Source organism: Aethina tumida, chromosome 1, assembly GCF_024364675.1.
Source record: "Aethina tumida isolate Nest 87 chromosome 1, icAetTumi1.1, whole genome shotgun sequence".
NCBI lineage: Eukaryota > Metazoa > Arthropoda > Insecta > Coleoptera > Nitidulidae > Aethina > Aethina tumida.
The window spans coordinates 8,946,276-8,961,119 of record NC_065435.1 but is presented as its reverse complement, the minus strand read 5'-3'; the positions used below and the strand labels follow the sequence as shown (position 1 = coordinate 8,961,119).

General features: G+C 34.2%; 1 protein-coding gene across 3 annotated transcripts in view; it reads right to left on the bottom strand.

The window, feature by feature from the left end:
- Positions 1–2,027: 2,027 nt before the first annotated feature.
- Positions 2,028–14,844, bottom strand: part of LOC109596343 (neuronal acetylcholine receptor subunit alpha-7) — a 77,078-nt gene continuing 64,261 nt past the window's right edge. For all 3 annotated transcript variants that reach the window (XM_049964296.1, XM_049964294.1, XM_049964302.1), the window contains 2 exons: positions 12,216–12,325; positions 2,028–8,404 (listed from right to left, as the gene is read on the bottom strand). In XM_049964296.1, coding sequence (XP_049820253.1) covers positions 7,919–8,404; positions 12,216–12,325 — 596 coding nt within the window. In that variant the 3' untranslated portion in view covers positions 2,028–7,918. The remainder of the gene's footprint in view (positions 8,405–12,215; positions 12,326–14,844) is intronic.

Genomic DNA, 14,844 nt, shown 5'->3' with positions numbered 1-14,844 from the left:
GCGTTACTAACCTAAGTAAGTAAGTAAGTAAGTAAGTAAGCAAGTAAGTTTGGATAATTGGCGGAAACTAAACTAATTGGTTGCTTCATTCGATTGTCTCTCCACATTGAGAGAGAGCAAAGTTTTGTTATGCGGTTATATGGAATACGTTTTGTACAGCGGTACAGTGTACATAAGAGAGGAGTACTTAATTAGAAAGAGCGGGTCGTTGATGGGTTCTAGGAGCCTATTTCAAAGTAGGAAGTTTCATTTTTTTGTCACTTTGTCATAATAGATTTCAAACACAACTAAATAATAAATATGAAAACAATTTAAACCCGTGTTATCAACAGAAAATTATCAGTGGTTTTGCGTTAAATACAAGTCGACATTTTAATATGAATGGTCTATCTGAAAAATAATGTGATGCCATTTAAAATAATGATATTACTTAATGTGATAATTGCGACCAGGCAACTTTAAATTTATAACCAGTTGACGGAACAATACTATTCTATCGATGTTTAAATACATTTATAAGAAATACAAAATTTTGTAATTATAAAATGTAATTTACATATTAGAAAATTTTAAAACTGTGAGAAATGTGATTTAAGAGAAAAATTTATGAGTGTTTTTAAACCATTCAAATATATTTTTAAGGGGGTTATATCAAGAAATCAAAATAGTTACACTTAAAACTGACCTTTTGAATTTCATTAAAAATAAAAAATTAATGCACAATAAAAGTTAATAATTATAAAATGATATAAGACAAACATCCATTTTTATATCACTAATTTTAATTTTGAATAATACTTACCTTTTGAAATATTTTCCTTTGTTCATTTATTTATTTTTTTTTTTAATTTAAAGACTTTTAAATTTAATAATTTGACATCTAAAAGCCAATCAAAAAAGTAATTGATGTACTTAACCAGTAAATTATTCATTTAAAGAAGTTGAATCACTAGAAGTAAAAAAATGACAAAAAAATATTTAATTTTATTTAATCGATATTTTTTACCTTTTTAAATAATAATTGCCAAAGCGTAAAGTTGACGTTAAAGTTATTAGATATTTGTTCAATTTCAAAAGTAAAATTATTTTAACGAACTTTTCGTTTGCTTTTGACAATTATAGTCCGTTAATTTAATAAATAATGGACACTTATTTACCTTGCAACTTCTGTTTCGTTCATTTATTAAATTAGTTCTACAGTATATGCGATATTATTAAGAAACGCAAAAAGAAATATTTAGAAAGTAATATACTATTTTAATTTTAAATAATAAGAAACATAAAATTTTCTAATTATGAAATTTAATCTACATTTTAGAAAATTTTAAAAACGTGAGAGATATTATCTGAGAGAAAAATTAATGGCTGTTTTAAGCAATTCAAATATATTTTTTAAAGGAGTTATATCAAGAAATCTAAATATTTACATATACATAAAACTGACCTTTTGAATTTCATTAAAAATAAAAAATTAATGCACAAAAAAACTTAATAATTATGAAATGTTACAAGACTAAAATACTTTTTTATATCGTTAATTTAAATTTTAAATAATACCTTGTTCCTTTGTTCATTTATTTGTTTTTTTTTTTAAATTTACACATTTTCGACATCTAAAAGCCATTCAAAAAATTAACTGATGTATTTTACCAGTAAAATATTTAAAGAAGTTTAATCAGAAAATTAAAATATTTATATTTATATATAATTACATGTTGATTTTCATAAAAATTTAAATATATATATAAAAAAAAATTATCTGTTGAATATTTTAACACTAAAATATTATTTTTATGTTTTATTAATTTTTAATACTTACCTTTTGAGTTGTATCATTTTGTTCATTTACTTAATTTGTACGTGAAATTGAATTGTTAAAATTAAATCAAGTCACAATTAATGTTATTTAATTACAATAATATTTTTTATACTTGAATATATAAATAAAAATTTGTTATACTTACTTTTTCGTCTTTTACATTGGTTCATGTATGGAATGAAAGCTCATTAGAAATAAAAAGCCCAAGTCAAAACAAATATTATTTATTCAACACTTAACAATGTAACAAATAATTTTACAACTATCAGGTATCATAAGGCGTAGGAAATAAAACAGCTGATTATGAAACAGAACTGTCATCAATTTATTTACAGTCGTACATTTTACATTTACACCTTTCAAATGAATATAATGTTAACGAAACGAGTTGTGTGTTGAGAATTTGGAGGGATGTGATGGGATAACGAATTTACGAAATTATTTTAATAATTGACATATTTAAACAATTCAAATGTATTTAATGGGGTAATGAAACATTGATGAATTTATACAATATTATTTTAATGAGTTTTATACGATTAAATCAAACGATTTTTACAGGATTTGTCATAACCTTTGAAGAAAAAATAGAAATGAATTTACTCATTTATTTTCAATCATACGTTATACATTTATTCGACATAATTCATCTGTAATTCCAGCATCAGGATAACATAATATAAATATATGATTTTTAGCAAATGCAACGTAATACTGATAGTTGAGCATAATCTTTTATTATTAGTAATAATAGTAAGTAATTATAAATGAATGAAGCCAAGGGGATTTGGGAGAACATTAGAGAGGAATCGTTATATTTGAGAATTTCTAAAGATCGGGTACACATCTTTGCGTTACTAATCTAAGTAAGTAAGTAAGTAAGTAAGTAAGTAAGTAAGTTTGGATAATTGGCGGAAACTAAACTAATTGGTTGCTTCATTCGATTGTCTCTCCACATTGAGTGGGAGAGCAAAGTTTTGCTGTACGGCTATACGGAATACGTTTTGTACAGCGGTACAGTGTACACAAGAGAGGTACTTAATTAGAAAAAGCGGGTCGTTGGCGGATTCTAGGAGCCTATTTCAAAGTAGGAAGTTTCATTATTTTTGTCACTTGGTCATAATAGATCTCAAACACAACAAAATAATAAATATAACAACAATTTACACCCGTGTTATCGACCGAAATTTATCAGCAATTCTTCTACGAATACCACTTGTTTTTTTTTTTTGTTGCGTTAAATACATGTCGACAATTTATTTATTTAATATGCAAGGTCTACATGTAAACGAATGTGTTGGATATCGCGGCGGCATTTAAAAGAACGGCATTTATTTAAGGTGATAATTGCAACCAAGCAGGTCCACAACCGCCCACCCCCTGTTTAAATACAGACGTGCCAGGGGGGGCGTACCAGACGTGCTCAGATATTTCCGTTGTTTATATTATTATTTGTATGTGTGTGTGTGTGTTTGTGTGTGTTTATGTGTGAGTGTGTGTAATTCCGCTTGGCTGCAGTGAATCCAATGAATCTAACGAATCCGTCGAATCCAATTAATCCAGTGGATTCAGTCCTGCAGGACGTTGCAGATTATAGCAAAAATCGTTCATCCGCGAACTAAGGGATATGTGACTGACTGATTGTTTAACACTATGTTATAAAATGCCCAAAGAAACGTTTTTTTATTAAAATCGTATTAAATGCTATTGTTAATTAATTTATTATTATCAATTAAACAATATTATCGTTATCTTTAACGGGTATTTACCACACTTGGTATAAGTGTTGCTTAGTAATGAAAAATTCGAAGTCCTCTTTTAAATATAAATTAGTATAAATATATGATATAAAAGTAGGTGTGCGGACGACATGCGCACGGCGACTGGAAGTTGGATCATTTTAGGGCGATTGAGATGATGACAATGTATGTGGTGATGGATGAGTCTGAATCGATCGTGATTTGGTGAGCTGACGTGGTTCGAAATGACGGATGAAGACATTGTAGAGTCGAAGATGGGTGGTGTGACGGTGGCCGCGCACATAGCGTCCCTAATACGACAAGCCACGATGCGGCGTCAGCGAATGTCAGCTCACATAGCCAGAGAAAATCAACTGCTAAAACACCCATTCCCGTTCCCAACCGACTGGATCTGTCATTTGTTAAAATTAAATCGACAATAATAAAAGTCCAGTTCGCGGTAGATCGGGGTCGATTCGGAACGGAAGTATCGTAAAGTGTGTTCGGGCACCCGGATGCGGATGCACCGTCCCCCGTCCGGGACCTGCATCCACATCGTTGTATTTTTTTCTACTAGTTTTGGTTCAATCACTTTTTTTGGTTTGTTTTAAAGTAATTTTCTAGGCCGACATTTTTCGCCGAATCTGGCTCGAACTTCCTCGAGCGCATTACCCATTTTGACGGTTATTTTATATACTATTTAATCTATAACTGATCATTAAATTTAACTTTATTCATTAATTTGCGAAGTTCATCACAATACTTTTTAATTCAGGTGGACACCTTTTATTAATTCAATGGGCTAACAAAAGGCAGACACGTGTGTACCTCGAACTAATGATACTCTACCAACTAGCTACTTGCACGAAGTACTGAATAACAAATACTGGCGTACTGGTATTTTTTTTTTTTTTGAGTGATTATAGCGAGTGGATGATGGGACATGTCAAGTGTCCAATGTCCGATCTGATCTAAACGATACGATTATATACGTATTATTATATTGCCATTTACCAATACATTTTGGTTGCATTTGAGGCTTAGAGGAATTTAACATTTACATCTCCACCCCAATGCAGTACAATATATGGTGCAGCGCTTATTAATAGCCCATAGTCACGTCACATCATCTCAATATCATCCACCATTCTTTAATTTTTACCTTAATTACAACAAACAATACATCCATCTCTTGTTGGTAACAGGAGGTGAGAGTCTGTAATTTATTGCCCCTGTTCTATTATTTTTTTTTAATGAACGTTCTTTGGTTTATTAATTAACAAACAATTTCTTGCTCGTCACGTAACATTGATGGCTAAAAAAGTGTGCACATTACTCAAAATTTAATTGCATATACATCACAAAAGGGCAATTATTCATTCATCATTATATTCAGGATGTATTGTGAGTTATAAATTTCTAAATAAAGATGTCAAAAAATTGCTAAAAATTTTGGATGATTATGGAGGAATCTTCAATATAAGTCTAAATACCTTCAATTTGAAAAGAGAAGGCAACTTCCTTCCTTCCTAAAGTAGAAAATGTTAAGATTATATGTATAAATATCTAAGCTACATTAAATTTCAGCCATCAATTTTTCATTAGAGAAGTTGATGTTCCTTGTAATAAACTGTGGTCGTAGCCTGGAGATGAGAGAAGGCAACTTCCTTCCTTTCTAAATTAGAAAATGTTAAGACTATGTGTATAACAACTATTTCTTTCTTGAAAAAGAAAATGAAAGTGAAGTAGCTCCACTTAGAGTTGGATCATTAGAATAGAAGCATCAAAAAATTAGTAATTGTTTTCAATGACCATGGAGGAATCTTGATGACCTTTTAAACCATCACTATTTCAAAAGACTTAATTCTTCGTCATTTACAACTTTTATTATTATTACATTCTTATCTAAATTATCTATAATATGTACAATGAAATTTATACATGAGTGGTACTGATCCAAAACAACAAATTTTATGTTGACCATTTCGTAGCCAAATGTGTCCAAGTTAATAAATAATTTTGAAGAACATCAATTTTACTTAAAACAGTATATGGTTCTTGTAATAAACTGTGGTCGTACCCCGGGGATGATAGAAGACAACTTCCTTCCTAAACTACAAAAAAGACTGTATGTACAAATATCTTTTTTATTCAATTTATTAGAACTCAATGAAAAAGATAAATGAACTGAAAAGCTCCATTTAGAGTTGGATCATTAGGATACAAATATCAAAAAAATGGTAACTCTTTCAAATGACCATGGAGGATTCTTCAAACCTTCTCCATTTCAAAAGTCTTAATTGTGCATCATTTACAACTTTTATTATCATTACATTCTCACCTTAATTGTCCATAATATGTACAATGGAATATATATATGAGCGGTACTGATCCAAAACAAGAAATTTTATATTGACCATTAAGAATACAACCATTTTGTAGCCAAATAAGTCCAGATTAATGAAAAATTTGGAAAAAAAATGCATTTTAGTCATCGATTTTTGTTTCTTGTAACAAATTATGGTCGTACCCCAGAAATGATGGAAGACAACTTCCTTCCTACACTATAAAATGTTAAGACTGTATGTACAAATATCTTTTTTTTCAATTCATCAGAAACTAATAGAAAAGAAAATGAAACTGAAAAAGCTCCATTTAAAGTTGGATCATTAGGATAGAAATATCAAAAAATTGGTAACTCTTTCAAATGACCATGGAAGATGATTTTAAAAACCTTCTCTATTTCAAAAGTCTTAATTCTGCGTCATTTACAACTTTTATTATTATTACATTCTTACCTAAATTGTCTATAATATGTACAATGAAATTTATATATGAACGGTACTGATCCAAATCAAGAAATTTTATATAATTAAGAATACAACCATTTCGTAGCCAAATGTGTACAAATTAGTGAATAATTTTGAAGAAAATGATACATTTCAGTCATTGATTTTATTTACTTAATATTATTACTTCTTGTAATAAACTATGGTCGTACCCCGGGGATGATAGAAGACAACTTCCTTCCTAAACTAGAAAACTTTAAGACTGTATGTACAAATATCTTTTTTCTTTCAATTTATCAGAAACCCATGGAAAGAAAATGAAACTGAAAAACGTCCATTTAGAGTTGGATCATTAGGATAGAAAAATCAAAAAATTGGTAACTGTTTTAAATGAACATGGAGGAAACTTGAAGACATTAAAAACCTTCACCATTTCAATAGTCTTAATTCTGCAAGTCTTATTTTTACATTCTTACCTAAATTATCTATAATATGTACAATGTAATTTATATATGAGCGGTACTGATCCAAAACGAGAAATTTTATATTGACCATTAAGAATATAATACATTTCATAGCCAAATGTGTCCAGATTGATAGAAAAATTTTGAAGAAATAATACATTTCAGCTACCAATTTTATTTAAAAAAGGAAATTGTTTTTTTTGTGTAACTGCTTTGGTCGTACCCAGATGACACAAGGAGGCAACTTTCTAAACATGTTTAAATATAGTTTTATAATTTTCCAGGCCTCAATGAGAAATAAAATGAATTTAAAAAAGCTGCCACCCTTCATTTAGACCCGAATTAGTATTCAACTAAAACCTAGTCCAAAAATTGAACTCATGCAGTATTGATATTATATGTAGACCCCTCCATAAATTATCATTCATTAAACGTCATAAAATAGATAAAAACTTACCGAGAATTTTATATTGGCTGAACGGTCGACGAGATCGAGAGGACGTGACTATTTAATGGCCTATTACGTGCACATAGGTGCCTGCCTTTTAGTTGTTCAAGAGCTCCACAGTTCCACAGGGAAGGCACATTTGCACATTGCTGCTGTGCCGAATTGCCGACACAATACGAGGTTAGTATCACAGTAAACGTTTATGGTCGTGTCATAACTATAGCTTCATCATATTTTCCCCTAGGAGGATGGTTCGTGAACCTGTATTGTGGCAGTTTTGGTACTTCGCGTTCTACAGAGCACTGACAACCAAGATCTAGGTTGGGATTCAATGAACATATTACATTTGAAATATGATGTACCTCGGTATGGTTTGGCTACGGTAATCACACCCAGTCACAACAATCTCTTAAAGGAACACAATAATAGTCTTCAGAGTTCATTAATCAGGTACTTGGTTGAGGTGATCTCTGGAAGCACGTGGTTGAAATATAATAGTTAAATTTACAGTTGGTAGAGCAAGAAGTATGCCAAATACAAGTCCTGGTACCACCCCCTATACAGAACAGTTCATAGTCAAACAACTTCAAACGAACTATACTCTTCTTGTTGTGTCGGCGATTAACTCTTAGTTTCGGCTTGCAGCTACAGCGCCTGTTCTACTGGACTATGATGTGCGGTGCTGATAGGAGCACTGCGACCGTCGCTATGATGGTGAACAACGTAAATATTATCAGACAGAATCGGTCGACTACCATAGCAGCGAACTTCCAGTCGCTTATCACTTCAGCCTCTTCATCCGCCTTTTTCATTCGATTCGTGATGAATTGCAGCTCACGAAGAATGTGCTGTAGGTCTCGTTGCGTTCCGCTGCCTGGTAGCGCTGTGTCTTCTATTGTTGTCGGGTGTCTCATGAAAGCGCCGCCCAAACTGGTTGTTGTCATTGATGCGTTATTGCCTCCCGATACGTTTCGAAAGTCGTCGTCGATATCCAGCACGTTCGCCAACAGGCTCTTTGAGGATCTCTCCTTCAGTTCCAATTCCTTCATGCGACTGTTCATCAGGATCGTTTTACGCGTTATCTTTTTGCCGGGCCTGCTCATGCCCAACAGCCATGGAAGCCATTGTAGAAATACCGTCTTGATCTAGAAAGAAAGTTTTTACCATTCTAATCAGGTCTAAAAGGAATTATATGTTATGTTTGTGGGGTTGTCTCCAATGTTGAAGCAACCTGTTAATGACAAACGAGAATGACAACACATTCTTCACTCTTTAGGTGAAGATGAAGAAGTTTAGCTTAGCAGATGAGAAGGGTAAGAGCAATTGGAATGTTTGAATTTCAGAAAGACCAAAGAATGGAAGACTAAGTAAAACAAGCACCCATGAAGACGATATTTGTATTTGAGACACAGAAGAGACCCTACAGCGTCCTCCTCACAGTTTAGGACAACAAATTCTTCACTCTTTAGGTAAAGATGAAGAAGCTTAGCTTAACAGATGAGAAGGGTAAGAGCAATTGGAATGTTTGAATCTGGGGTCATGAAATCAATATCACAGATTGACTCAATGTTGCACCAAATGTTATTTCTCGCTTGTGTACTCAATTTTGTCAAACTGGTACTATTTCAGAAAGGCCAAAGAATGGAAGACTAAGTAAAACAAGCACCTATGAAGACGATATTTGTATTTGAGACACAGAAGAGACCCTACAGCGTCCTCCTTACAGTTTAGGGCAACAAATTCTTCACTCTTTTAGTGAAGATGAAGAAGCTTAGCTTAGCAGATGAGAAGGGTAAGAGCAATTGGAATGTTTGAATCTGGGGTCAATGAGATCAATATCACAGATTAACTCAATGTCGCACCAAATGTTATTTCTCGCTTGTGTACTCAATTTTGTCAAACTGGTACTATTTCAGAAAGACCAAAGAATGGAAGACTAGGTAAAATAAGCACCCATGAAGACGATATTTATATATGAGACACAGAAGAGACCCTACAGCGTCCTCCTCACAGCTTAGGACAACAAATTCTTCACTCTTTAGGTAAAGATGAAGAAGCTTAGCTTAACAGATGAGAAGGGTAAGAGCAATTGGAATGTTTGAATCTGGGGTCATGAGATCAATATCACAGATTGACTCAATGTTGCACCAAATGTTATTTCTCGCTTGTGTACTCAATTTTGTCAAACTGGTACTATTTCAGAAAGGCCAAAGAATGGAAGACTAAGTAAAACAAGCACAGAAGAGACCCTACAGCATCCTCCTCACAGTTTAGGACAACAAATTCTTCACTCTTTAGGTAAAGATGAAGAAGCTTAGCTTAACAGATGAGAAGGGTAAGAGCAATTGGAATGTTTGAATCTGGGGTCATGAAATCAATATCACAGATTGACTCAATGTTGCACCAAATGTTATTTCTCGCTTGTGTACTCAATTTTGTCAAACTGGTACTATTTCAGAAAGGCCAAAGAATGGAAGACTAAGTAAAACAAGCACCTATGAAGACGATATTTGTATTTGAGACACAGAAGAGACCCTACAGCGTCCTCCTTACAGTTTAGGGCAACAAATTCTTCACTCTTTTAGTGAAGATGAAGAAGCTTAGCTTAGCAGATGAGAAGGGTAAGAGCAATTGGAATGTTTGAATCTGGGGTCAATGAGATCAATATCACAGATTAACTCAATGTCGCACCAAATGTTATTTCTCGCTTGTGTACTCAATTTTGTCAAACTGGTACTATTTCAGAAAGACCAAAGAATGGAAGACTAGGTAAAATAAGCACCCATGAAGACGATATTTATATATGAGACACAGAAGAGACCCTACAGCGTCCTCCTCACAGCTTAGGACAACAAATTCTTCACTCTTTAGGTAAAGATGAAGAAGCTTAGCTTAACAGATGAGAAGGGTAAGAGCAATTGGAATGTTTGAATCTGGGGTCATGAGATCAATATCACAGATTGACTCAATGTTGCACCAAATGTTATTTCTCGCTTGTGTACTCAATTTTGTCAAACTGGTACTATTTCAGAAAGGCCAAAGAATGGAAGACTAAGTAAAACAAGCACAGAAGAGACCCTACAGCATCCTCCTCACAGTTTAGGACAACAAATTCTTCACTCTTTTGGTGAAGATGAAGAAGCTTAGCTTAGCAGATGAGAAGGGTAAGAGCAATTGGAATGTTTGAATCTGGGGTCAATGAGATCAATATCACAGATTAACTCAATGTTGCACCAAATGTTATTTCTCGCTTGTGTACTCAATTTTGTCAAACTGGTACTATTTCAGAAAGACCAAAGAATGGAAGACTAAGTAAAACAAGCACCCATGAAGACGATATTTGTATTTGAGACACAGAAGAGACCCTACAGCGTCCTCCTCACAGTTTAGGACAACAAATTCTTCACTCTTTAGGTAAAGATGAAGAAGCTTAGCTTAACAGATGAGAAGGGTAAGAGCAATTGGAATGTTTGAATCTGGGGTCATGAGATCAATATCACAGATTGACTCAATGTTGCACCAAATGTTATTTCTCGCTTGTGTACTCAATTTTGTCAAACTGGTACTATTTCAGAAAGACCAAAGAATGGAAGACTAGGTAAAATAAGCACCCATGAAGACGATATTTATATATGAGACACAGAAGAGACCCTACAGCGTCCTCCTCACAGCTTAGGACAACAAATTCTTCACTCTTTAGGTAAAGATGAAGAAGCTTAGCTTAACAGATGAGAAGGGTAAGAGCAATTGGAATGTTTGAATCTGGGGTCATGAGATCAATATCACAGATTGACTCAATGTTGCACCAAATGTTATTTCTCGCTTGTGTACTCAATTTTGTCAAACTGGTACTATTTCAGAAAGGCCAAAGAATGGAAGACTAAGTAAAACAAGCACAGAAGAGACCCTACAGCATCCTCCTCACAGTTTAGGACAACAAATTCTTCACTCTTTTGGTGAAGATGAAGAAGCTTAGCTTAGCAGATGAGAAGGGTAAGAGCAATTGGAATGTTTGAATCTGGGGTCAATGAGATCAATATCACAGATTAACTCAATGTTGCACCAAATGTTATTTCTCGCTTGTGTACTCAATTTTGTCAAACTGGTACTATTTCAGAAAGACCAAAGAATGGAAGACTAAGTAAAACAAGCACCCATGAAGACGATATTTGTATTTGAGACACAGAAGAGACCCTACAGCGTCCTCCTCACAGTTTAGGACAACAAATTCTTCACTCTTTAGGTAAAGATGAAGAAGCTTAGCTTAACAGATGAGAAGGGTAAGAGCAATTGGAATGTTTGAATCTGGGGTCATGAGATCAATATCACAGATTGACTCAATGTTGCACCAAATGTTATTTCTCGCTTGTGTACTCAATTTTGTCAAACTGGTACTACTTCAGAAAGACCAAGGAGTGATAGACCAAAGGATACTGCCACAAATGAAAACGATGTTTGTATTTGAGACACAGAAGAGACCCTATAGCGTCCTTCTCACAGTTTAGGACAACAAATTCTTCACTCTTTTGGTGAAGATAGAGAAACTTATTTTAGCAGATAAGAAGATTAGATTAATTGGTATGTTTGAATCTGGGGTCAATCAGATCAATATCACACATTAACCTAATGTTGCACCAAATGTTATTTCTTGCTTGTGCACTCAATTTTGTCAAACTGGTACTACTTCAGATAGACCAAGGAAAACTACCACAAATGAAGACGATACTTGTAATTGAGACACAGAAGAGATCTCACAGCGTCCTCCTCACAACTAGTCAAATATAAAACGTTATAGGATCATCTCATAAAAGATATGCAGAGGAGGAGAAGGTGAGCAGATGTCATCAATTCCCACGGAGGTCATACGAAGTACTAAATTTTATGTATATATAAATAAGAATAAAAAATACAAATTATTCTTTTGAATATATCTTTTAAATCTGAGTCTTGACTTACCCATTGGGGCATCTCGTGAATATCAGCCGTTCGGTGATGGTAGTTTAGGACCACGACGGTAAGTACCACCGAAGAAGCAACCATGAACATGATGCAGTTGAAATATGTGCCTGTAAAACCCACGAAATTACCGAATGGCACAGACAAAAGCGTCCGAATTTTCTAGAACTCTACCGCTACTCTACACGTAAGTACTAAAATAAAAACAACATAAAATTAACCACTACTTTAAACTACTCTATACATAACGAAATAAATTTTAAAACTCAGTCAATCAGGAATCACAACATATACAATGGTCTTAATTATATCAAGCACGATTATTGCCAATTTTCCAGGGATTCTAGATGTTATAAATTTACAATTAACATACCTCATAAAGCAGTAACTCACACATTTAAATATGATTTAGTACAAATTTTGGAAATGCATGAGTTACTGATTGAACCCCAATTGACACACAACGGGGTGTTACATAGTCAAGTTCAATATCTACACGCACACCCACAAGCAAATCAACTCAATTCACATTTAAACTCTAATGTAATGAACTACGATCGTATCCTCCTCAAATAATATAAATAAGAGCTATGTGATCGGCCGAGGTCATCCGCGGCAGTGTCGTGACCTTGTAACTGGTAAAAAAATAAATGATAATAATAATAAGGGAGGTTTTGAGGTAGGCAACTTGTAATTGACCGAAGCTTGATCCCGACGCTGCCGCGTCTTATCTTTTACGCGCTCCATTCACTTATTATTTGTTTTGGTTTAGTTTAAACTCCGCTTATTTATTTTAAATCAGGTTTCAGATGGGATGAAGCCAAAGAATAGATCAGAGGGATAGGCAAAGCAATCTACCGACGCAATATTGAATATCATTAGAGAAAGACGCTCAGTGCGTGTCGTTTGCCGAAGCCCTTCAAATACTGTTTCAATACGTCGCCAAAACAAAACAAAAAAAGCGGTTTGCTTTTGGTGAAGTATGTGACACCGTACTGTGCAAGGGCTTTCCTATTATATCTTTCAGGTTTTCGATGAATCGTTTCGTGGAGCAAGGGAGCAAGGACAATGATTGATTGATTAATCGCTTCTAACTTGGTCGTTATGTGGCTGCCATATTGGAATTAAACAAGACGAATGACAAAAAATCAATTTACCATAATCTCGGCCTCCACTTACTGGAGGACGCCACGACTTTAAGACTACAATTATTAATTGCTCGTCTAATGAGTCTTGTCCCCGGCCACAAGATAAACACACCGACGCAGCTGATTAATCAGTTTGTTGTTTTATCCGTCTGGAAGGTTCACTTTAAAAAATAAAGTACGAATGAATGACGGCAAATAAACAGCGGCGAATGCACCGTAAATATAAAATACGTCCTGCGTTTAAACTGGAAGCCATATAACCGTTTTAAAATCGATCGACTTCGACGGGATTAAAGTAAAACGAGGCGAAATATTATTTTTCCTTGCTCGCGTAAATCGTGAATGAACGTGGTGAAAGTGAAATTCATCAAACCTGTTCAAAGACATAACTTGTGTGTTGGCGGCGAAACTATTCGAGTCCAAAGTCTTTAATTAGTCGTTTATATTTGGTTTTAAGGCTGTGCATGATTACCTGGAGTGGTTGCCAGAGTATTAGCTTCGACGCGTCGAGCTTGCATCATAGTATCACCAACCGTCAACAAAGGCTCCCACTACCGCCAATCTATGCACGACAAAACCAGTATCAATTTAACACAAACATAACGTTTGCTAAATTAATCGTTTTTTTCAATTAACTTCGAGGGTTTAATGTTTAATGGTTATTATAAATAGAAATAAATGAGTGATTTAGTATATTTTTATATGTGTGGTTAAATGTGTGCGGCTTAGTTAGTGACTTTACACTTCATATCATAATTAATAATAATAATAATAATAATAATAGTTGCAACTACATTAACGAGGAGGTAACGAGTCATTATAGATAAACAAACAAAAACGTGTTTAATCATCACTTTCCACACCATGCCAGTCCAATTAAAAATCATTCAACTGAGTGTGGAAACGGCATCATGTGGAAGGAAACGAATAAACACCGACAATGATTGTGAAAGCCTACATTCTAAAATTAAAAAAGACAAAAGTAAGACAAAAAAGTACAAACAATAAAAGGAGAATGAAACATGTCAACAACAAAACATACAGATTGGTACTCCTAGTGGGACAGAGCCATTTGATACTTGGAGGTGAGAAGGTCATTGGCAAACAAGAGTGAAATCGTCGATCGGGCACACCCTGAGATAAGTGAGTCTGAGTGAACAGCAAGAAACTAGATTTCGATCATTGCCGCCACACAGTTCTTGGCACGCAACAACCAACCTCCGACTTTCAGCAAAGAGGTTTGAGAAAATCGGAGTTTGCTTGCCGCAACCGGAGAACTGGGTGGACGTTCATCGAATGCAGTGTAGCATTTGGCCGGTGGCCTGTCCTGTAACCCAACTACGAAAGGGTGACAGCTAAGGGACAGCTAAAAGGATAATCGTCGTTTAAATACCAGGAACTGGAGGAATGATCGTGTAGATGAAGATGATCAATTTATGGCGGTGAGAAGAGATTTTAGGGAACGTTCAAGGATCAGGATA